The sequence below is a fragment of the Lissotriton vulgaris genome, chromosome 8 (genome assembly GCF_964263255.1).
Source record: "Lissotriton vulgaris chromosome 8, aLisVul1.2, whole genome shotgun sequence".
NCBI lineage: Eukaryota > Metazoa > Chordata > Amphibia > Caudata > Salamandridae > Lissotriton > Lissotriton vulgaris.
Window position 1 is genome coordinate 572,092,550 of NC_141696.1, and position 26,609 is coordinate 572,119,158.

Consider the following 26,609-nt stretch of genomic DNA (forward strand, 5'->3'; position numbering starts at 1 on the left):
GACGGCGTCCCGCTCGCGTCCCGCGTCGCGAGGGAGCCCTAGCTTTAAGCACCTCCAGGCGCCTAGGATGACGGCTTCTGGTGGCGCTGCCGCAGGGGTCGCTGGGTAACCGAGTCCTCCGCTCGGCGGCCGCTAGAGATGATGCACGTGGCAGCGGGAGGACTCAGGCAGGCAGGAAGGCGAGTCCGGTGTCGGGGGTAGGTAGCACGGCACAAGGATATGCCTCCAATGTCTACTTTATAGGATTGCACCCACTGTCGAGGGAGCCCTAGCTTTAAGCGCCTCCAGGTGCCTAGGATGACGGCTTCTGGTGGCGCCGCCGCAGGGGTCGCTGGGTAACCGAGTCCTCCGTTCGGCGGCTGCTAGAAATGATGCACGCGGCAGCGGGAGGACTCGGGCAGGCAGGAAGGCGAGTCCGGTGTCGGGGGTAGGTACACGGCACAAGGATATGCCCCCAATGTCTACTTCATAGGACAATGTACCTCATTTTAGAGGGGTGAGGACTATGGTGTAGATAACTATAAAGAACAGGGGGCAGAGTATTAGGGAGACAAAAAGAGCAGCCCTGCAAGACTGCATCTTCAGGTGAATTTACTGAAGAGAACAGGTTAAAGCGAACGGCCAGCTTACACACAGAGGATTGTGAATAGCTGGGGAGCAGGCACATTCTGATTGTCTCTAGAGGAGTTGTTATTGTTGTGCTGAAAAAGTGATGCAAGTTTGTTGACATGGGCAACAGATGCCAATTAGTAAAAGAAATAAGGGAGTAGAGTTGAGGCAGATTGAAGGGTCGAGCCTTCATGTTTAAACAGCTGAGTGAACAAAATAAAGTGGACAAGACAAGCACCTAAATGGATATGGGACTCAATTGCTGTGTCACCATATGAAAAGGGGATGATTAAGCGCCTTTTTTCGAGTTTGACAGTCCTCATGTCAGCCCGCCACCACCACGCCAACAGGAGGACTGCCAAGCCTGTAGCGCGCCCACTTGCCAGATTAGGAGTGCAATTCATTGCGGGTGGACGGTGCTGCAGCTGTCTCACAGCGGTCAACTATTAGGCTTATAGGAGAGCCAATCATGTAGCCGGCTGCTGTGACAGCGCCTGCTGCACGTTCCTGCACGATTTGGCATTCATGCCACAACCTGAAGGAACGGGTGCATTTACAGGGGGAACAACATGTGCCCCCCTTGCATGCATAACCCAGGTTCAGATCCAGCAGGGAGTTCTGTTAGGGCCACCTTAGTTGCCTCTTGCCTCCCTTTTCATGGCAGGCTCACCACCTTGAAAAGGGTGGTGAAAAGGCAAATGGTAATATGCTCTGCTGTACTGGCAGTGGCACCACCAGCATATTCAGGCCAGTTGAAGACCGCCGGCCCAGCGGGATCCTTGATCGTCACTCTCAGAATACTACAGGCTGTCCCACAGTGTGGCGGTCGTTGGACTGCCACCATGAATCTGGCAGTCCTGAGAACTGCCGTACTCGTAATAAGGCATATCATGAAATGTAAAAGAGCTGCAAATGTCTGTATCTCGATTTTTGCAGATATACAAATCTGACCTAGTCCTGCTGTAAGACACCCTGTTAGTAGAAACATATACTGTAGTGTTGAACTAGGCCCTCTTTGACAGGGTTAAACATGCAAAGGTTTATGAAGGGTATAGTTTAGAACACTACTTTACAAGAGATCATTCCCCTTAAGAACCATAGTAATTTACCTAGACACAAGAGGAAGAGACATATTGATTAAAGGGGCACTCATAGGCAAATTGATAGTATTAGTGAAACTTTTGGACTCCTATCTTCTCCCCAGGTCTTTTAGTATGATTATTGACCTTAATGGTTTATCTGTAGCCCGGGCTACTGATTGTGAGGGGGCAACTTCGAAAAAGCAGTTGGCACCAAGAATAAACGATTGACTTGGGATGCATGATTACACAGCAATAGTTCTAAATTTCATTACAAACGTTGTTAGTTTGTTATCTGAAGAGCATACAACGTGGCAGGATTAGGGTACATTATTCTCTTGGGGACTCAGGCATCCCATTCTGGCATAGACTACTTATTTGATCTAGGTCATGTCACTCACAGGGTAAAGAGATTAGCACTATAGATATTTAATCACTACCCACTAATTAACAAATCCGCAGCCACAAACCTTGGAAAATGTGGAGGCCACATACCTATCGTCCAGTTACTTCACCAGTAATGATAAAATATTCAGATCTCATTCTTAAGGAATGTTTTTGATCATACTGAGACATCAATAGACAATAATCAAAGCCTATGTGAATTTTGAATGGCAACACATAGGAGCAAAATTATAGCCTGCACTGGGACAAACAAAATAGGTTTGAAGGATTGCAGTAGCTGGAAGAGGATATAGAAACAATGAAGCATAGGACTCAAGGGATGTAGTAGGCAAGACAGAGAGGAAGCTTAGACTTGTGAGGTACCTGGAAGATCTGACCCATTAGAATTTGTTGAAGCATCTCTGTTGACTTACCGAAGGACAGATTCATGAGCATGGGGACAAGGTGGCAAAGCGCAAGGCCTGGCCGGAGTCAAGAAGGATGACGTGGTACACAGAGAATACCTTAAAGGATATATGTACATTAGAGTCACTGTCAAATGTGAAGCATTTACAGCATGTTCTACAGATTTGTAGGCCTTATCAACCCAGTTAAGGCAACAAGTTAAGTAGCTTGTATCACAATGGCTTGAACAGTTCTGTCCTACTCTTGTTTAGGTGTGAGAGGAGCTTAAAGCTCAGAATACCAGAGCTTGATATCCAGTTGACATCCTCTCTAAAGACCATGTTCTCATGCTATGAGAAATAGCCCAGTCAAACTACTCCATTTTTGTAATGAAGTGTTACAATCTTGTAATATTGAGTGTTTTTTTACTGATTTTAGTTAACGCAATAGGTTAATAACCGTGTGTGATTCTCATAGGTTTGGTATCTCCCATAATCCGCATAATATATGTTGTATAATATGTTTCTAATATTTCCATGTTTACTGTTTAACCCATGAAAATATAGGTTTCATAACGTATTGCTGTATTTATTCATACAATTATATGATGTTTTGGCTTCCAGATGACTTATTGTATGTTTTAAATGATACTGCACTGATAATATTGACATTTTTTTATAACACTTGGTCCTTCTTTCTAAATACAGTGTAGTTGTTATTACTCAGTTATACAAAAGGGACTTTTCAAACAAGCAGTATGATACTGAAATAGTTTATACTCTCTTTTGTAAATGGAAAAAGGGGCTATGAAATTAAAGGTTTCAGCAGATTGCTAAAGATATAAGTTATTTCCTGGCTCCTTTTTTGTTTACTTTTCTCAGCATTACAGAGTATAATCACTCAGTTGATGTCCATGGAGAGAGCTTTGTAGTTTCTGAGTTTTTCTTAGTTTCCTCTTTCCTGGATTTTGTAGCAAATTTCAGTCTAGTGTAGAGGTTTACAAAGTGGTTAAACCTCATTTTGAGAACGGTTTAGACACCTACAGCCTTTTGATGTTAGGGATCCAGTAACTATGGCGTTGACTATACAGCCCTACAGTGAATAAAATGCTATAGATTATTTAGTTTTTCATTAATTAAATATGACATACTGCATCATAATTTATTTCACGGTATTTTTTCTGACATAAAAATCTGCAGTATATTTATGTTTTGAATAAGGACGAAAATCCTATATAATCATTATCTTCTGTGTTTAGCATGCATTTTGGATTATAATTGTCTTTTAGAATAAAACGGTACTGGTGCCAAGTGTGGTAGGGTGGGATTGAGCCCTTTAGCTTACAGCTCACAGATTCAGTGCCTGCCCTACTAGCTGAGGTTTGACGATTTTTCTTTATGGTGGCACAGTGTGGACCAGGGGACTACTGGAAATGATTAAGGTGGTCTTAATTCAAATTATGTGCATGTACATGTCTGCCTCACAGTGGAACACCGCATCACTAAATGGCACTGAATGGCTCATTTTTATTGCCAGCTGTACCTAATAAACCCAAGACTAAAAAAGTATGGGGTCCAGTTTTCATCTGTCTGTACTGTGATCTAACTAGATTAAGCAATATCATTCTTTGGCCGAGCAGTGTGGAAAAAACCCTTGAATTGTGTTTATCTGTGTTGTTCCATGTCTGAAGATCTGAATTCGAATTTCTACACCAATAACTCATGCCTTTGTCGTTACAAAAAGGATGATGGAGGACATAGGATTACATTTTTTATCAGCATCTACTTTGAGCGCACACTTTTAGCGCAGACCCATTAGAGAAATGACATGAAAATAATTCTAGAAAAAATTAGGTTACTAAAACAAGTGCATTAGTTCTGGAGTGAGTATCTTGGAGCAGTTGGAGAGGGAAGTTTCTAAAGGATTACTTAACAATACATCTAGTTAGGAAATATTTATTAGAGCATTAGAAATTTCAGCTCCCTTAAAGTATAACCACAGTTCCAGTTGCACTTGGTAAGCAGACTTTGGTTTCCTCAAAGCACAGGTATGGGAAAACGCAATAAAAAAAATAGCTTTTCCTCCACCTGTACTTTAAGAGCACGCCTATTCAATTCAGATACATTCCAGATAAAGTTTTGAAAATATTTGTAGAAATATATTCGATGTAACTAAAATGTTACTTCTGTAGTGTTTTTGTACAGCACTACATTGCTTTACATCAATCCGCATACACAGTGTCTATCGATAGAAAATGAATATAGGTATGAAATATTTATTAGACTAAATTGTATTTGCCAATCCCTAAAATTACAGCCACAGTTTTATTTACAGCCTTTAATGTGGAATTTATAACAAAGAATGTTCCTACCTTTTTGTTGCTGAATAATTTTGTAAAGTGAATACTTTAATATACATGTCAGGAACTTACCATAAGTTCTTCCACAGATTCAAGTTCAGTACTAACATTGACTAAGGCCAAATGGCTAAGTACATCCAACCTTGACCCAGCGGCCCTGCGCCGAAGAGGTAATCATAATATACAGCTTTGTGGTTTGCTGTGGAAATTACCTTTCTGGTATTGTGGATTGATTGTTGTGCAATGACTTTTTTGGAACTGTGTGCAGATTGGTGCTCGGACATTGTCCATGGTGTGCCATATTTATGGAAAGTTCACATTCTCCTGAATATTTCTCCATTTGTGTTTGCAGCATTGGAAAGCTTAGAGCTGATTCACCATAATGTTGTACATTTACTCCCTTAGACGTCTTGATAGAATTATAGGCCACTGGTTTGCAAGATTCCACACATAAAACAGTGTTATTAATCAAAACCTTCTAAAGAGAAGGCTATAAACTGTCCCATTAAAAGCAAGGCCACAATAGAATTTGATTTAAAGAACATATGATAAAAATCATTATATGGTTATGATGCCATAATTAAGCAATAATATCCACGATAGAGTTCCCTCCCAGGTAGGTATTGACTGATGTGGATTCAGAAGGTTCTGAGGTGAAGCATAAGGACTTTGTCCACCCCACTCAGTACCTACCTGGGACTGCCCTATTCCTTGAATAACACTGCTATTAAAAATCAGACCCTTTAAACGTGCTGAAATGCACACGTTAGTTAGGTAGTGCGTTTATTGATAAGTGAATTAATGGAAAAACGAAAAATGAGAAACACATTGTAGGAAATCAATTCATAGAAAACCAGTATTAAGTACTTACATACACATCTAAAAATAAAGGAAACCTTTTGAAGGAAAGAATAATTTTAGGACGCACAATTAAACTGAACATTACATAAAAAAAAACTGGAATAACTAAAAAATATAGTTTTATTGTACTTAGAAATTATAATGTACATGAACCTTGCAACTGAATGTATGCTAACAATGGGAAGCAGTAATATACCCTTTATCGAATCCCAGTTAAGAAAAAAGTTTCAAAATATACCACTTGTTAGGATTACTTTTTCAAGGAAATTGTGTTTCTGTGGAAAGAAACATGACTCTCTCTGTCTCTATATAGATAACTTCTGAGTAAAGCCACATTCTAATATCAACCTGCAAATCTCAGCACCTTCTTCACCGAACAGCTGCGGGTGAAGATCACCAATTGTTCTGTTTCAACTCTGAGTTATTTTAGATATATATATTTTTTTTATAGACAACTAACAGTTGAAACAGAACAATTGGTGATTTTCACAGGCAGCTGTTATGTGAAGACGGTGCTGAGATTTGCTGGTTGATATTGGAATGTGGCTTTTCATCGGAGTTACCTATGAATCTCCTGGTTAGATACATGCTGGTTAAGAGCTAGTCAAAATGCAGCACTTTTGGTAGTGTACAGCTGTCTGATTTACAGTTCTACATATTGAAACCTATACTTACCAACTTTTCATAAACTTCCAAGGAGAGGTAAATGGATTGTTTGACCTTCCAGGAGAAGTACACATAGGCACTGACAATAAAAAAGGTGTAAATAGCAATAATATGCTGTAGATTGTTTCGTTTGCTGACAATAAATTGTTTCAATTGCTGACAAGAAATTCATGAGAAAAAGTTACAATTAAGAAAGAAAGTGCTAGTAAAATATTCCTCCCCGTTTGCCATTTTCCCATTACCAATTGTTAGGTGCCTCGTCCTTCCTCATTTCAATCTCATAGATTCAGTCACAGAACTGACTAAGTCCTTTTCCGCATGCACCTCATGCCTCTTTTGCAATTCCCTCAATACCACTTTCAAATGGTAGGTACACTGCGTTTGAGTTTGTTGTTGTTTATCAACCAGCATGGATTGGAATGTGCTTTGCACTTGTGTGTGTGTTTTTTATGGCTTGGTTTTTAATGAGGTTGTATATATATATGTGTGTTGTTATTTTTTTAGAAAGACCATAACTTGACATTTTAGGAAAAGTATTTTACATGTTGGCTTTGTGCGACAGCCTTTCACATAAAAGTAACTGTTTGTTAGAGAAGTAGCTTCCTGTTGAGCTCAAGTTCTTTTTGTGATTTGTTAGCATTGAGATCTCTGGAGTAATCTGGAGATTACAAAGAAAAAGAGAAGACAGGTAACCACAGAGTGGTACTAAATACTGCAAAATTCATTTTAAGGTACAAGTCCGTATCCTGGTGACGCCATCCTCTGTGATGCTACACCTGCTACTTCCCCCGTCTGCACTAAACCTATCTTGGGGTACTGTTTATTGGCTGATTTCCTCTCCAGGGAATGTTGAAGGCATGAGTCAGGGGCACAGGTTAAGTCTCTAATGTCCCCCACAAGCCATATGTATACTTCATCCTCTTTGTTTTTAAGCCTCTTACCTCTTGTGGTCTAATGGGTATGCGGGGCCTCTTCTACTGTCTCTGGAATGTATCTAGCATTTTGGAATCATCCCTCAGACGAGCTGAGGTGAATATGAGCATCTTCAGGGCCCGCCACGTGAACCAGATGTATCTCTGACTGTATAGCCGCCCGGCCCACTTTTTGCCATGCAGCAGCCCAAGTATGTGGAATGTAGGCCTCCCTCTGGCAGGCCTCGTGTCATGGCTGGTGCAGCCCTCAGTTGACCGATGTCATAGAAGAGTGGCAGCTATGACCAGACCAATGAGGTAGTCGCAGCCCCGGCCTGATTGATGTCGTTGTATAGCGCTTGCAGCCCTGACTGGGCCAGTTAGGCAGTTTCAGCCTCAAGCAGGCAATTACGGAGCGGGGGTTATGACAAGATAAGGATAGGAGAGACCTGGGACCCTAACAGCCATTCTGAGGTCACACTTAGCTGCACTCTTTCTCTGAATGCCCCGCAACACCGGGAAGACACTGGGCTTCTCCCAATGGACAGTGTCTTTTCCTATGGCGCTAGGCAGACTCCTTTCCTCTGTCAGCCGGCAGACATTCTGGCAGATCCTCACCTCCACCAGGTGAAAGTGCAGACTTCAGTTAATGTCACCACTCATCTGGGAGACTGGCTCTCAGGTAGACATCAGCGTGGGTCGCACATCCGTCCTTTGAGTACTCTGGAGAACTCTTTGCCTTGGCCTTGAAGGACTTGGAACTGGAAACACGATGGTTGTTTTGAGTCCTAATTTAATACACATTTTCTAGACAGGGAATGTGGATGCTCTAGCTCCAATTTTTTGACCTGTCTAACAGTGCAGCTGTCTGTAAAGGCTTATGTTATCAACTGAGAAAGACCTGCGAGAGGAGTGCTCAGAGAGGGGCTGTGGCTCTACCCACAAGTCAATCTCTTAAATCATAAAGAGTTGCACTAGTCCATCTATAAATTAGATGAATTCCTCTTAACTGAATGGGACATTGTTAATGTGGACCTCAGGTCAAATACAGTAGGAAGTCGTTTTGAATGCTTTAACTCTGTTGCCAATACAATAAGGAGGAGTTTCATGTTGTTAACTCTCTGACAAATAAAGGTAGAAGGGGGTTGTTATTATGAGCTCCATGACAAGCACCATAGGAATAGGCATTACATTTTAAACTATCTGACAGGTACAGTAGAAATTGGTTTTACACTATCCCTCTGACGAATGCAAAAGGAAGGGGTAAATGCTTGATGTTTCCATAAGGAAAGTTAATGTTCACTGCAATATATACTTTATATTTTAGGTGATGGTCTCTCTAGGCAAAAAGAACATGGTCATGGTTATCTTAATTTTAAGTCATCATGCGTGTTTTATTGTTTATTAAATGTGGTGATACAGGCAGTAGGCTTTGCATTTTTCATACCGAAAGACTTGTCAGAGGCTCTGTGAAAAGCTTCATGTCTTCCCATCCTCCCAAATAGAGCCATTGCTGTCTTTTTACGATCAGAGCCTCTTATTGCATCAATTATCACATGTCTACATAGGCAAGATAAGTTGCTGTTGTGCTATTTCTTTTAGAGTATGTGATTACATTTTAGTTACTCTGCAAGGGTTTCCAGTACGTAATTCCACATGAAATCATGTAAATTGGAGTATAACATATAGTTGTGTGTGCCCCAAAGTACATTTAGTTTTTAAAGAAAAGACATTTGTCGTATATTGATTTATTTGGCATTTTTTGTGTGTTGCTCGGTTCTGAGATTCTAACCTAAATCATCTTTATTCAGGCTTGGACTGCTCTGCACTCTCAGACTGTGAACGACTTGACAAATAAACTAGGAAAGGTTTTCATTGTGAAAACTCTGACAAACCCCTGCAATAAAAAGCGTTTCATATTGTGACCAATTTGACAAATACCAGAGGGCTAGGCTGGACGTTGTTGAACATTAAGAGACCTTTGCACACAGATCTCTAGTTCAGGTGGTGTAAGAAAGGACCTGTTTTCATTGTGTACATTTGTAATTTTTGTTTAATGTTTAGTAGTTTTGTATGCAAGTACTTTTTCTTTTTAAAAGAAAGAACACTGAGCATTGCTTTATTTAGAAATATTTCACAATTAGTGGTTTAACCCCTTTATTCGTTTTAATTCATTCTTTTGGCTTTGCATTTTTAACTTCACTATTGACATTCAGTTGCTGATACAACAAAGTAGTATCTCTAACTTTCCCATTAAACTTCAGAAACATCATGCCTAAGCCTCATGTTAGAAGGGCAAAAACATTCAGCATCTGAATGGACATAAAACAAAGGTGTTGATTTAGAAAATCTTTCTTAAACCTGGACGTCTGTTGTGTCGTCACTTGGTCTTTGCCCGCATCCAGCCCTTTCTACTATGACCACACATGTTTATGTTACTATCATCGCTGACCTCACCTTCTGCCCCCATCTAAACAAGCTCGCTGGTACATTTTTGAAGACTACATTTTCTTTTTGCTTCTGAGTTGAAGGGAGATGGATGGTGATCCAAACAGCTATGCCTTCCGATTAGGATTGTAGGAATACAGTCCTGCTTGGCTTACCTAAATATCTTCTAGGTCACCTTCAGAGTGTCAAAAATGCAACTGTCACTTCTGTTACGTAATTTACCTCAGCACACTTTTGTTGAATCCCAGTTGGACATCCTCCACAAGAGACTGGTGAATAAATTGATCTTGCTAAAGACACTTTGGATGGTGCTGCCTCTGATTATCTTGACTCTCAGCTTTAGCCCTCTATGCGCTTTCATATGCCTCATTCCTCTTCTCATTCGCTCTTGGTTGTACCCATGTTCCATCACACCAGTGCTTGCTGACAGTCTTTCTTAGTTCTCACTTTCGTTTCCAATACACCAGAGGAAAGTGTCTGTGGCTTTGTGAGGGTGCAGGGTACAGCAAAGTAATCAATGAATTTAGGCCCAGATCTCTGTACTGGGGTGAATGTACGACATTGTTCTGCATTCTGTCCATCAACTGTTGTTTTTGCATTTGTCACCCCGAGTGGGACTGGTATGCCCAGACATGGTTCCCATGCCCTCCATGCCACTGGAATCAAGCTATCCTGGCTGAAGAGGGGTGGAACCCCGAAACCGGTCCTAGGATGCTTGTTTCCAGTCCAGGGGGGACCTTGCTTGGCCGTTCGGGCTGGACTGTTCCCATGAGGCACAGGGTCAAGGCTGAGTTGCATATGGCTGGGTTCAAACTGGAATGGCATGGTGAGCAAAAAAACGATGGATTTAGGCCCAGATCTCTGTACTGGGGTGAATGTATGACATTGTTCTGCATTCTGTCCATCAACTGTTGTTGTTATAGCATAGTAAAGCCAGACCTACTGGCATTGCTATTGCTTGTTTGAATTGGAAATAGCAAGCAGTGAAATCATTGTAGGGAAAAATGAACATGCTTTCACTTGTACATGCAGCATGCAGTTGTGAATGTATTTAGCACTCCCACTGTATATATTGGCACCAGAGCCTAGATAATGATAATGGCCCTGATTTGCCCTGAGTGGATATCTTCTCACTCCATTTTCATAAATGTGTTGTCTGTAACGTTTGTGCTAACCTAGTATTTTAGTGCATAGGCTGTAGACAGTGCTCAGCTTTGACACATGGGGCTATGGGATTCCTGTCACTCAGTGTTTCTGTTAAGCTCAGCTACTGGGACTCTTTAGTCCCCCCCCCCCCCCCCCCCGAGGTCATGGTGCATCATACATAGTGTCTCTGTGCTGGTCCATTCATTCGGACTCTGTAGAGGTGCCAAGGGCAGTCTTACAAGTGTGCAGTTTGTGGAGGGCCCCTGCTGCTTTGGCCCCTACAATAGGGCACCATCTGATGTGTACAAACTATGCTGCTCCTACCTGGTAGTGTACAGTTAGCACACCCCTAGGTCCTTTTTTCCCATGCACTTGCATACACATGAGGAAAAGTAATCTTTGACTTGCGATGTTCGGTGCCGCCATATAAATAAAATACCCAATTTTATATTGTATGGATACCTACTTTGCATCAGCAATATGTATATCAGTTTCCTCTGTGATAAGAAAGTGTCGCAAAGAGCAGAGCTCGAACACAACAGACTTTTTTGCTCCTATGAGTATTTATATAACCTGGGTCCAATTGATTGCCTCAACTGTTAAACCTACGACCAATCCACTAATCAGCATTTTTTTTTAAATCATTGAACCTGCCTGTTTGTAATGAACACTGTATCCTGCCTAATCTCACAAAGAGTATAAAACATAACTATCTCAGGAAGTGTGAGTTGTTACTTTAAATGTATAGCTAAGTTTAGCTGCTGATGCCACATTTAATTTTTGGTCTACGAGTCTGTGCAATGTGTGATGTATTACTTTACAATTTTTGTTAATGCCTACTAATCAACAAAACCCTAGTCATTTGTATAACATGTTTTACTTCAGGTTGGGCAAGAGCATCTCAATCCCTTGATGCTGCGGAAGAAGTTGAAGACTGGTCAAGTGCTGAGGAACAAATTAATTCATCTGATGCAGAAGAGGAAGTAGGCACAGAGAAAAAAAAAATAGTGAGTTACGCGATTAAACGTCTATGGTCTTGTAAAACTCTTTTACTTCAAGGCAAAATGGCTTATGTTTACCCGTTATTATGTATTTCTTCCTATTTTTTATGAAAAACTATAGTACTTTTACACTGCCAAATTTCTTTTGGTCTCTCACATCAGAAAAACACAGTAATCTATCACTCTGTAATTATATGATACCCTCGTTTCAGTGGTCTATTGTATGTAATATAGACCAATAGTGACCTTGTTTATACATTCACGTTACTTCCCTATTTGAGAGGATCAATATTGCCTTTTACAATTGCTTCATATTGTGAAGATCATCTTCATAGCTCTTTGCTCTGAAACTTGTTTTCTTTTGATATTTGTTTTCCTTATAATGTTTTTTTGACTCTTGATTTGTGAAATTAATGAAAGACTTTATGAAGTAAATGGTTGGGTTAGTTAACACACTCAAGTCTGTTTCTAATGTTTGTGGAACCTACACCCGGTGTCTACTAGACACATGAATTTCTGGTTGCACCACTAAAAGCATTGTTTATATAAAAAGCAAAGTTGATGCCAAAACTATACTGCTTGAACTGTACAGGGTAAAGTACAGCGATTGGCTTGTGTTAACGGTTCTAATAATAATGGCACAACTTCCATCTTCAACACTTTCATATAACTACCTTCAGATGACTCTTCCCAGAAATTGTTTGATGCTCTTCGAGAACTGCTTGTGGCAGATGGAAGAATATGGCTGAGAAGATATTGTGCTTCAAACTCAGAAAACTGCATGTACAGCGTCTGTACTTTACCCTATGTAGTTCATTCTTGTATTCATATATTTGTATTTATTTATTTGTTTATTTTTTATAAACAGTTCATATCAGACAAGTCTAGTTTCTATGTGCAGTAAGGTGAGATTAAGAAGGATAGGGAAAGAGGGTGTGTAACCGTAGATTAAGAGAGTTCTTCGAAATGATGAAGGAAAATTGAAAGTCTTTGACATTGCAAAACACTGCACATGACCTCCTAAATATGATGCAGTGATTGCATCTTTCCCCGGTTGTATTGTGTCTGATCTGCGTTCCATTTTGTTTTCTGAATTAGAAAAGTTTAGTGAGAAGTATTCAATTTACGCCATACTCACATTTTTTATTTATTCTTTTTTATTTGGAAGTAATTTGCTCCCAAAATATGAGGCCTCAGAGTATTTAAGTTTCCAAAGAATGGAAAGACTATTCATTTTAGGCATGGAATACATAGTTTTCTGGACAAATTAATTTGAAGCTCTGTTTCCACGTGGTAAAATTAATTGCACCAGTTTCCGACTTATTCGATAAAATAATGTCTATTCATTTTGTGTATTTTGTTTTATTTTCGTTTATTTTACAACATGATTGTTCAAATGTAAGTTTTGTTTTTCTTTAAATTTCTATTATGCACTTTTAGGCCTGGCTACAGACAATATTAGATGTCTAGAATACCTTTTGTTGCTTTTCTCCAAAATATACACCTAGAGTGAGGTTTGTTTCTGCTCCTGAGGAGTATTACTGTCTCACCTGTCACTCCTGGTTGTTTGTTGGATCCTTACGCCCTTAAGGGTAGCTTGCACAGTAATAAGAGAATATTTTACATCTAACTATTACACTTAACCAAGACACATTTAGTTCTTACACAATATATACATCATGAACATAAAACAATCCTTTTTTTGGTAGTTTTTCACTAAAGCAATCTTTTTTTAAAGTGTTTCTCAGGGTTCAATTGTGAGCCTGACCTTAACATGGCAACTCTATTGGTCTTTACATTTGTACATTGGCCAAACAGACCCCAAGATGGTCCTCATTTTGCAGGACTTTGGGGATTCCATGTAGGGGTGGGGCTATCCAGCTCGATAAACACCACTTCCTTCATGTTCTGCAGCCAGTTCCATAACAAATATGGTGATCTGGAGTATCCAGCAAACAGCAACAGCTACAGCCGGGAAGATCTGTCACCTACTACTAGCGTCATTCCTGATACTGGTGGATTGTCCACCTCACTCCATGTAATTACGAACACTGCTTCCAGACCTGTCCTTGAATTTGGCGTCTGTAATTAATGAGTGTAGTATTCTTAGTTTGCTAGCTTCTTTGATTAGACTACTACACCAGATGCAATGATTTGCAGATTAAATCACTATGACTAGAATTAATGAGCGTTATGATATGGAGTAAAGGTCATCCTAATGCTGCCATCATTCATGATGATCTATGTGTTGCTTTAACACACTTTTGTCATTCCTCATGCTGAACATGTTGGTTGTGCATACATTTAAACAATTCAACTCGAGTCACATGTCAAGATTATGCATGTCTTTTGCCAAAAGATACCTGCATTCAGCAGACAGGCACTTAATTACGTTTTTGTTTCAGTAAAATGTTCCATACATACACTGTGCAGGTGCTTTTCTTGTGTGCAGCAAGAATGCCATTGTGAGTGTGCAAATTACTGTTGGTATTTAGATATGCACGAGGAAAGAACCCTTCTTTGCATTTTATCTGTATAACCACAATCATTTGCAAACTCACTCTTACATTCTTGGAAGGTAAGAAAAATCCACAAAGTAATAATGGCTATGCCACAATGTTAACCATTATAGATAATGGGGAAACCCAAAAAGTCAAGACGGACCTGGGTGTCAGCGTCAAGTCCACTCCTTAGGTTCCCGATGATGCACAAAGGGGTCCACCTCCAGACTTCCCCAACTCTGGATAACACAACACAGAGTAGTAAGGTAGACAGGTGAGGGAAAAAAGGAATTAGGGAAGGAACAGCGGGGAGCGGGAGACCTGCAACAAAAGAATACAGGGTTAACACTTATTCTGCAATATGCTACTCTCATATGGTCTCGCTAGGACTAGCTAATACCTTCAAGACTGGCCTTGGAAAATCCATGTAGGCAGTGCACCAAACACTCAGAGACACCTTTATCCTAATCTTGAGGCATACCAGTGAATCGTTCATCAGAACTTAAACATAAGATCAGCATTTCAACAGGGCTTCCTTCCCCCATAGGAATAGAGGCAGGAGAATCAAAGGTTACTTATCACTTGATTCTCTAGCTCCAGAGAAGATAAGTGATCCAGAAGCAAAAAATAATAAACTCAAGGTCTGTTTCTACACAAGAGTTCTCTGTAGAACCAATGAAATAAAAGAACAGCAACGAAGCGCTTCCCTCTGCGCTGTTAGGCTTTCTGAGATCCTAATTACTGTAACCCACGCAGTCTTATGTCTCCCCAAAACAATTCCAAAATATGCAGCTTACCAGAAAAGTTCCCAGGACTGTCTCAACCAAAAAGCGGTTCCTTTGTATTCAAAGCTCTTCCTTCAGCGCTGTAGGCTTTCTCTGCAGCGTTTCCTTTTGGTGCCAAACAAACAAACGAGGCTCAAGTAATCACGCTTCCATCAGCGTGATTCATAGAGGCGGCGCTTCCCACAGCACCTGTGTCAACAAAGGCAGCAAGTATCTGCGCTTCCTTCAGCGCATACTCTGGAGGCAGGCGCTTGAATCACAGCGCGAGTAAATCCAAGACTAAGAAGTATCCACGCTTTCTTCAGCGTGATACTCGGAGGCAGCGCTTAACACAGCACCTGTATCAGCAAAGTTTATAAGAGTCTTAAAAATTCACAATCCCAAACAGTCTTCCAAGAACAGAGCCCAGGCCACTAGGAAGTCTTCAGAACTGCAAACACCAGATTACGCGCAAATCCTGCAGCGCGCTGCTGGGTAATATAGATGAAGCTCCTCCCTAAATACTAGGCCTTCTGGGAGTTGTGGTTGTCTACTGTGATGGCTTTGTAGGCGCAAGTTGAACCACCAGTAGGCGCGACTCAGCGCCTGACACTGGATGCAATACAGAAATTGAAAAAATAGTCCGTGACCAATTTGCTTACGATTTAAATTCAATAATAAACAATCTGTGTTGTGTCGAACACTACCACTCTGGTATTGAATACCCAAAAAGAAAAATCTCATGCAAGCACACAATTACTATTGATGTATACATGTTTCGGGAAAACACACAAGAAGTAGCGCCAACACATTAAACCAATTCCAAAATTCCAGCATTTATTTATGACTGGGTAAGGAATTATTTTCAATAAATATAGGTTGCGCGCAAGAAAAGTGAAAGGTAGGGGATTGGTGGTGGTGGGTAGTGAAAGTGCAAGTCATGGAGATAAGGATAGATACAGATAAATACTTCAAAGGTCACTGGTAATAATGTCCAGACAATGGAGACCTGTCCATTGTGTAACATTTCATTTACATGCACTCTGTACATTTACAATGTGCACTTATTGCATATTCAAACAGTATATCAGCTGCAATGCAGGTACAGGTCTTGTAAACATGGAGAGCGTCGACGTTTCGACTCGGCTGATACAAGGAGGGAAATTGGGTCCTCAGCTGCGAGTCTTCATCATGACTGGTAATGGCAACCTATCCCTGGTGCCAGGCCTGGCTACTCAGGTGTATTATCCACGAATGGATCCAGTGGCCCAATGTCGCCAGAGGTACGGGTAACTCGGGTGTGCAGAGTCTTCAACACCATATGTAGGAACCCTCCATAAATGATGAGTGTTATGAGAAACACTTCCTTAGTACAGGTGTAATTCGGTTCGCAGACCCTCCACCGGGGTTGGTATTGCTGGGGTATCTATTCTAAGGTAAGGAATTTATCACTAACGTGTCTCTTTCAGATGCACAAGTTACTTACTTGTGTAACGATATATCTGTAAGAGACATTAGTTAGTGATAGATTCCTTACCGCCCCGCCCATCCTCCCCATTCTGCGAACTGATTACTAGGGTTAAGGTCATTACTTTTAGGGCCCTAGTTTTATGCACCAATTGTCCGTTTCTTGCATGGCTCTGCGTTTCAGCGCGGAATAGTTGTGTACAGAACTGACATCCGCACGCATGGGTTGTGCCTAAGTACTCTCCGTGATGTCATCTCGATGCCTACGACGCCAGTGACAGACGCGGAACCGCAGGATGCCACCTACTGGCGCGCAGAGGTACTGCTAAGCAGAAAAACTTTCTGGTTCCAGCCTGACGCCTGTGGATATTCTAAGGAACCTATCACTAACTAATGTCTCTTACAGATATATCGTTACACAAGTAAGTAACTTGTGCATTAGGGCTGGTGCTCCCCTGGTACAGACACCCTGCCTCTGAGGGTGCAGTAGCCAGAATCGGACCACCCCCCCTCAGTTCTGCAGACGGATGATATAAGAGATATGAAGCACACAAAGCAGTCCAAAAGTTATGAAATAAGGACAGTAAAGAAGTCTTTCGAGATCGATGTTGTGTTTGGCATAATTTATTCTCTCCACTGTGATTCACATTTCTTGCGTCAAATGTTATATCCAATACAGACAAGCAGCCGACATGTGTTTCATCACAGAAACTTTTTCAAGGCTGCATAAGGATATACTTAGTATCTTACAAAACTTTACCAATGACATAGTGGTAAGAATTATAACTACTTCATCACCATCACCAAATGGAACACAAAAAACATTAATGATAAAGAAAAGCCTGTAGAGAGACATGTGTATAGTGGTGAGAACCTTAAAAAAGGGTTGGGCAAAGTTGGTTATCCATACATTAGTTTACTCAAAGTGCTCTAAAAAGGTGACAAATTTAGTGCACCAAGGTAATGAGAGAGTCATGGACGGTAATAATGAGTAACACCAGAAACCGAATAAGGGGGAGCGAGTTTGCAATTGAAAGTGACTAAAGAAGAGAGTCAGCCCAAGATATGGCATTACTGTAACGTATGCACACTGGGTAGATGGAACTGTACCTTGAGCTTATGAAAATGACAGTATTCTGAGTATGCACGCAACAAAGTAGTGCCTCACTAGAATGGTAAAATCAAAACATAAAATGAGGTGTTTCATCACAATGTTAGGTTGCACTACACCTATCCTGAAATGCCAGGGATGCCATACACGGTAATGTTACTAATGACAGCGGGCCAAGTTTTAGGCAGTTGGCAGTGCGCTGGAGTGCTTACCTTAAAACAGTAACGGAACTTTGTACATATGCTGCTGTCAATGAGTGCGGTGGCATATGTATGGGACTCGGTATAACTACCGGTCAAGTAGTAGAAAGAGAAAGAGGACTGTCGCTGAATCGGAAACTGCACTGAAGGTTTAGAGGGTTGCCATCTTGGCAGAGGGGTGCATTAAAAACATGCAAATAGTATGGGGCAGACGGATAAAACAGAAAAGGAGTAGGGGCCACCCAATTTGTGAAAAGTACAGAGAGACGCACCTGTACGGACATGGACTCCGTGTCACGGAGATCAAATTCATAATACAAAAAAGGTCATTTATTTCTCATACATTGTATCATAACTGTGGAATACTAATGCAGTACATACAGTCTAATGCACAAAACTTGTCACTTTGTGTAAACTAATGTATGTATTACTAACTTTGCTCAACTCTTCTTAAGGTTCTCACCCTATTCACATGGATCTTCTCTGGATGTTCACATCAGTGTTTTTTCGTGTTCTATTTGGTGATGGTGATGGAGTATTTATAATTCTTATCCCTATGTCATCTTTACATTTGTGTAGGACACTATGTATATCCTTTTGCAGCCTTGAAAAATTCTCTGTGAAAAAAACAAATGTCGGCTGACTGTCAGTATTGGATATTAGTTTTGACATAAGAAATGGGAATAACTGTGGAGAGAATAAATCACGACAAACATAACTTTGATCTCTCAATACTTCTTTACTGACCATATTTCTTATGACTTTTAGACTTCTTTGTGTGCTTCGGTATGTATCTCTTTTTATCAGAGTAAGAAAAATCACATGCACTGTGCATGCACAGTAATCCAAAATATGCCTCTATTGAAAGTGAGTCTGAATAAGCAGAGGCAAAATGTCTGCCTTTTATGTTCTGTGGCATAATGCTTGCATGCCTATTTTTCAAGTGTTAATTCATTAAATCCAGATACTCTGCCTTTTCATATGAGTGTTTCTTATGAAAAGGAAATCCCAGGATAATCAATCAATCAATCAATTGGAATTGTGATGCACCCTACTCACCCGTAGTGGTCTCAAGGTGCTAGGGGTGCTTGTGCAACACCGGTCAGCCGAAGAGCCAGGTCTTGAGGGTCTTCCTGAAGATGTGAAGAGTGAGGGTGCGTCTGATGTTGATCGGGAGCTCCCTCCACTCTTTGCCGCGATGTAGGAGAAGGCTCTACCACCCGTTCTGGCTCTGCCGATGCGCAGGGTTTCGGCGAGGGCGAAGTTAGAGGATCGGAGGTTTCTCTTGGGGAGGGGATACACCCCTCTTTTAACTCCTCATTGTATTAGCTTTATCTCACAGTTGTGCTATGTATTTGTCTCAAGCCAACCTTCTTCTAAAACATAATTCCTCTTTTCATGCTTTACTCGCCCGTACTACTGTTTCACACATCCTATTTTCCTGATGGTCCTCTGGTGTTGAACCCTCAGAGTGCCACAACAAGCATCTGTTGAGCACTGTATTCAGTGGCTGCCACTGTACCCTAAATCGAAGAAGTTGCAGGGTTATGTACACTGTTAATTGGCTTTAAATGTGTGAATAGTAAACTAATCATTTTGATCACAATATAGTGTCATTGTCGGTCGGTCGAAGGTTGGGTATACTGTAATATTTATTTTGTGAACTGGGCGCCCACCATTAAGACATCGCATTCCATTGTGGCTGTCTATAGCTACTTATGCAATCTTTTTACATGATTGCAGTGCTCTTCTGGTTCAAGATTGTTCCTTAAAACCCATTGAAATGAAAGCATAAATAAATGTACAGTGGCTGGGTTTCTTGGGTAACCCCAGGCATGAGGCTACACCCATATATAGTGAATTATGTTGTGCCATAAGGTTTTGGTGTCATAGGAGAAGTTTACCCACATGAGCTGTGGTTTGTACGTACAAAAAGCATTTAGAGACCCCTGTGCTTTTTTTTGGGGGGTGGGGGTAGAATGCAGTTATTGATGCCTTTTTAAAAATTGTTTTAACTCCCAACAGTAGCATGTGCCTTGAATGGGATTTTCCAACTAGTATTGCTTGTAGACCCGGGCAGTCTGGATGAGGTGAATTATTGTAAGAAGGAAATTATTACTTCCGCTTTACTTTAATGTTAATGGGCTCAGAACCTCTACTAGAAGAAGAAGAATCCTGGAATACTTAACCACATCAGTGCTAAGGGAATTTCCCTGGAGTGCTGTTACTCCAGGATTCCCATTGTTCATGACGAGCTCAGCTCATCATGAGCACACGACCAGTGTACTGCATGACGAGCTGAGCTCGTCATGAGCAGCGAAGGGGTTAAAGGAAGCTGAAAGCGAGATTATTATCCTTCAAGAGTCTCATCTTGTAAGTACTGAGTGGGACCAAATAGTAAAAAAGCTAAACTGAGTGGATGCCTCTATATATACTGCGCAAGACTGTAACATAAAGGGGGTTGCAATTATTATAAAAAAATCTTTAAAAGCCAACATAGAAACCAAGATAGTAGATAACAAAGGAAGGTGGGCACTAGCCAAAATCAGGATAGAAGACAATATTTTAACCATAGCTGGATATTATGGTCCGAACCTGGACGACTCTGCCCCTCTTCAAAAACTCTACACTGAACTTTTAACATCCACCGCCCCTATAATAGTAGGGGGAGATTATAACATAATACCCGACCCCAAACTGGATAGATCACCTCTAAATAAACAGATGAACTTACCTAAAATGAGAGAGTGGTTAGGAATCTATAAAAAAGATCTAGATCTGGAGGATATGTGGAAACAAAAAGGAGAGAAAACGGATCCTTACACATTACACATTCCACAATAAAAAAAAGTAGGTCACAGGTCAAGAATAGACTTCTTCTTAGTAAACAGGACACTTCAAGATCGTGTCAAAGGCATCGAACACCTTCCAGCTCACCTATCGGATCACTCTGCAGTACAATTAACTCTCTCGCTACCGAAAAACAAAACCCTCCCCAGATGGACAGTAGAACGCTCTATATTCAAAGACGCACAAAGTGTGAACCAGCTCGAAACGGTCTCTACACATTACTTTGAGGATAATGAAATCGGCACACCGAAACAAATCACCTGGGATGATTACAAAGCCGTAATCAGAGGGAAACTTCTCATCCTAGGCGCACATAAAACAAAGACTAAAAAACAAGAGATCAAAAGGATGGAAGTGGAGATTAAAGCAGCAGAGATACAACTAGCCAGCGGAAATCACTCAGAACAAAAGGGAGATCTACTAGAAAAGAGCCGTAAACTCAAAGAGACTCTGGCCGACTACTTGGAGAACATAGTACAAGAAAAATGGGAAAATAGTAAACTATCAAACTACGAATACGGAGAAGGATGCGGTAAAATGCAAGCTTGGAGAATTAAATCGGACCAATCAAGAAACAACATACCAAGTATTCAGACTCAAGACCAAACATTACAAAGCTCGGACGAGGCCATTATAAGACATGAGTTCACAAAGTTCTTCTCAAACCTTTACAAAGAAGACATAAATCCAACAAAAGAAGAGATCAGAAAATATCTCGACGCCGTACCACTCTCAAACTTAACAGAAGAAGAAGTATCAGAATTAAATAGCGAAATAAGACCCGAGGAAGTCACAGAGGCTATAAGAAGCATGAAAAAAGGAAAAGCGGCTGGCCCTGAAGCCCTTCCAAATGAATTTTACATAACATTAAAAGAATCTCTAATTAATCGGTTAACAGAAATCATGAAGAACATATATCTGAATCACGAAAAAATACCTGATTCCTGGAACGATGCAACGATCAGCATTATCTTAAAACCGGGTAAAAACTCAAAATTATGTGAGTCTTATAGACCTATTTCATTACTTAATTGTGATTACAAGCTATTTATGCAAGTCATAGCCAAGAGACTAGCTAAGGTCATGCCAAGACGGATAAACCTAGACCAGAAGGGTTTCATTAAAGGACGACAAATTCATGAGATCACCCACGAACTATTCGCAGCAGCAGACATTGCCACTTGCAAAAAACTTCCCCTAACCATAATTACCTACGACGCGGCTAAGGCTTTCGATCGAGTCAACTGGGCCTTCCTTAACGAAATCATCGAGAAAAACAAACTAGGGGAAAACGTCGCCTATATGGTAAGGGAAGTATACAAGAACCCAAAAGCAAAAATAATAATCAACGGGAACCTCACTAACAACATAGAGATACAAAGAGGCACTAGGCAAGGCTGTCCACTATCGCCGCTACTTTTCAATCTATATATAGAGCCACTGGCCAGCTCAATCAGAAACCATCCTTTGAAAACACATTTTAAACACCAAAACTGGACAAAAAAAGTGGCATTATATGCGGACGACCTAATGGTATTCACAGACAACTATGAAGAAGCTAACCAAGCAATAAAAGACACGATGAACAACTTCGGTAAAGTCTCAGGGTATTTAACAAATAAAGATAAAACAGAGGCGATGAGCTGGAATACGAACCCCAACACTCCATTCACTAGGGATAAAATAAAATATCTGGGAATCACACTGGTAAAAAAACTCGAGGATATTCCATAACAGAATCTGAATATAGTAGCTAAAGAAATGAGAAGACTTTTTAAAGTCTGGTCAGGACTACCACTAAGTTTTCTGGGTAGATCTAATGCAGTAAAAATGACCATCCCTCCAAAATATACCTACCTATTTAACACCATCCCGTTGGAATTCAGAAAAGAATCCTTGAAGAAGATCCAAGGAGAAATATCTAGCTTCATCTTGGCATCAAAAAGTACTAGAATAGCATGGAATAAACTCAGGAGAAGAAAAGTGCAAGGCGGAATAGCAAGCCCTGATATATACGAATACTATAGATCATTCCAATTTAAGAACATTAGACCCCTTCTAAGGAAACACCAATCATACCCAAACTTCTTACAGAATATGACAGATGGAGTGGACCATTTCTTGTTCAAGTTTGGCCATCCAAAATATTTCAAAAAAATAAAACTGAAGATCCTACATAACGCTGCAAAGCTCTGGAGTCAAATCAGAACCACAATAAACATCCCGTACTTCAGTAACATGTCCCCAATATGGGACTCCCCTGGGACTCCAGACTGCCTGAAAGACTCATTAGCAACACCACTCAAGAAAGCAGGAATTGAAAGTTGGGGACAACTACTAATAGGAAACGAGTTAATCATGTGGGACCAACTATGTACAATCACGGAAGCTAAACTATCAAAATTCAAATATTACCAACTAGGCAGCTGGGCTAACTCTCTACCAAAAGGAAAAAGAGAAAGTGACTTTGGGAACCTTGAAAGTGATATGATTAAAATAAAACCAATAAAGAAAGAAATATCAAAATGGTATTGGGCTCTTATCGAATCAGGAGAAGAAGATTTCTTCGTCCCGGAAATAATATGGGGAAAAGATATTCCGGATCAAAACATAGACCTACAATCTATTTGGAAGAAATCGTTGGAAAAATGTTGGTCCTGTGTAAAACCAGCTTCACTAAAAAGGAGTCACTTGTTCTCATTACACAGAGCATACTGGTCCCCAAAAAGACTGTCTAAATTTAAAGGCACAAACATAAAGGCATGCCCTAAGTGCGGAGAGGCAAAAGCAGATGACGTGCACATGTTCCAGAACTGCCCCGCACTCTCCCCCTACTGGCTTGAGATTGGTAAGACGCTAAACATGGTAATGGGAACCCATATAACTGTAAGTACACCTCTCATTATTTTTGGGATATATAACAACATAGAATTTGATACGAGTAAGCTAAGTAACAAGCATGAAAGTCTGATGTTCATATTGATCTTGTTGGCACAAAGAGAGATCTGCATCAATTGGGTTAAACCGGCACCGCCTACACAAGATAGTTGGCTAAATCTGTAATAAAAACTAACAAACTTGATAGGAAAGGAAAAAACTCCAAGAGAATACATTTCTGGTAAATTTGGGAACAACATTACCAGACAAACCATTAACTCCTTTAGGTTACTGAAAAAACAAAATCCAATGATTAAAGTGGAGACAATAATTCCAGGCAGGAATGATTACTGCCGAGTAGCCAACCAGGCTAGCTCCTCCCCCAAACACCGGAATTATTGACCACGATAAAGTGTGAAAGGAGTAAACTGATTGGTCAATAATAAACTCCCCAAGGACAACTGATAACAACGGGGCAGTGAAGGCTCAGAACAAATAACCATCAGACTCCCAAAGCCTCCTTATCTATATATCCGCAAGATGAGGATAAAAAAAAAAAAAAAACCAGTAGCATGTGCCTTGAATGGGGTTTTCCAACTAGTATTGCTTGTAGACCCGGGCAGTCTGGATGAGGTGAATTATTGTAAGAAGGAAATTATTACTTCCGCTTTACTTGCTCTTCATCATCAATATCCACAGTCCCTCACCTTGAAGTGCATTGTGTGCTACTCGGGGACTAAAAAAATTTGCTAATTCCATGTGCTCATGCTAGTGTCCTTACTCTTGCGTGATTTGTCATATTTATTTTTCAATTTTTTACCCATGTGAGTTTCAAAATGCTTTTTGAGCGTACATTCTTGCTATATCATGTCTCTTTCTGTGAAGATTTGCCCAGTGGCCCTGCTGCTTTCTGGAAAACACACACAGTTTAACAGTTTAATGACTGCTGAATGTTATTGTGGAAAATACATTTAAGAAACTTCGTTTTGGAGAAACATCTCCAAAAACTGGATTTTTCGATTGTTTTTAAATTGATGGGATTCCTAGTGTGTCTAATATATCCTACTGAATGCCTTTCATGCAAAACAACATTTCCTAGCCACATAATTTTTTTTTCATTTTAAAATTTTCTTTTCATGGGGGAAGCCCTCACGTACCTTCTCGCTCAACGGTTTTTATTCTTTATTCCTGTATTCTTCTACTGCCTATACCCTCGTACCTGTAGTCCTTTGTAATCCAAGTACTTCTACTCTTGCACCAGTACCACTGTCTAGACTCTAATGCCCGTACCCACACGCTTAAAATTGTTTACCTTACTTATACCCTAGTACCCCATTTCTTTTTATTCCTTAGTATCACTACAATGCACTTGTAATCCTATTGTTACATCTACTCCGCCTGTCCCCTTGTTTATCTGACCCATACCTGTACCTTTGTATTTGTTTTCCAGCCCATACCCTACTACCTCTCCTCCTACGTACATCCCCATACTACTTGTCCTAGAATAGAATCTCTAAATCTGCCTTTATCCTGGGACAAATAGCCCTACCAATACCTGTGCACTTCTTTGCATATGTATTCTGTAATTCCTCAACTGCTACCAGAACTTTAGTATCCTAGCAACACTTATAAACCTTTACTGCTATTACTGCATCTTCCCTATCATCTGTGTATATTCCCCTCTACCCCTCCCATAACTAAACTTTGACCTTTTTGTCTTGTATATACTGTTTGTCTTTACTCCGATCTATAATCTATACCTATAGCACAGTACCTTAATCTTTGCATGTACCCTAGTACCATTTCCTCATCCTTTAGCCAAATACTGATTTCTCTACCTTAATACATTTACCCCTAGCTTAACCCTTGTACATTTACAATTATGTGTGTTTAGTAAGTTATCTTGCATGTATACCCTGATATCTTTTAACCGTTCCCCTCCGTCCAATCTCTTTTTCCTTACCTCTTTCTTGCACCTAGTTGCCCCCTTTCTTTCATTTTGAGACATTTACTCAAATGTTTTACGGAAAAGAGTTTTCATTTTGGAAATTCACAATAATGGGCTCTTTTCATTTTGGATTTTCTCAGAAAAAAGATTAAACAAGAATGGCAATGATCAGAACTCTCAATGAAGCGCTTTCAAAGTAATACAATGTGGCTGAAAAGATCCTCACTCCAACTGTACTGACCATTCGCTCTATCTTCTCACCCCACCACCCATATTACAGGCAGCTTTCTCCTTATTCCAGTCCAAGAGGGAGATGATTTGAAGAGCTTGTTCCACAAGATTAGTGTCAAATTCCCATACGGACCCCTGCTCAGCCTTCTGCTTCAGGAACCTCGTTTGATAGCTGGAGTTTTTGTAGCCAATCTGAAACAGGTTATCATCCCCCTCCTCCTGCAAAAATAAAAAAAATCTAAAAATCTGAAAACCCGAAGACCTTGACTAGCTACCAACCAACCCATTTTAATCTTTACGTTGTCAGAAAGATTATGGAAAAGGAGGTGACCAGACAGCTTGAAGAATAGGTTGAAATCAGCTACTTTCTCCATGATAACTTTTCAAGATTCCAACCTGTGAGGAGGTGGACTCCACTTTAGTTAGCATCTGGAAGGATCTTATTCTAGCAATTGATGAGGACCAAACAATAGCTCCTGTACTCCATTTGTTTACAACACTGTTGATCAAAACATAGATATAATTGGACGTTGGTTCCTTACCAAGCACAGTCAAAAATAACAATAGGATCTGCTGAATCATCGATAAGCCCTGCTGCTTGTGTTATACCCGATGGATCAATCCTCCCATATCTACTAATCAATATCTATGTACATCCCTTGGCAGTTCTATGGTACCCATATGATATGAACTTCCAAATGTATGCAGAAGATGTGCAAATCTACTATGAACTAGACAAAACATCAGACAAATTAGCGAACATCACCTTGTGCTTAAACTGTGTTCTCATG

At 40.4% G+C, this 26,609-nt stretch overlaps 1 protein-coding gene across 18 annotated transcripts in view; it reads left to right on the forward strand.

The window, feature by feature from the left end:
- The window catches only part of MCF2L (MCF.2 cell line derived transforming sequence like), a 1,277,242-nt gene that overhangs the window by 1,240,250 nt on the left and 10,383 nt on the right, over window positions 1–26,609 (forward strand). For 10 of the 18 annotated variants that reach the window (XM_086934397.1, XM_086934395.1, XM_086934398.1 and 7 more), the window contains one exon: window positions 11,754–11,875. In XM_086934397.1, coding sequence (XP_086790523.1) covers window positions 11,754–11,875 — 122 coding nt within the window. Of the gene's footprint in view, window positions 1–4,925; window positions 5,007–11,753; window positions 11,876–26,609 lie in introns of all 18 variants that reach the window. The other 8 variants (XM_086934390.1, XM_086934387.1, XM_086934396.1 and 5 more) reach the window with 1 other exon arrangement.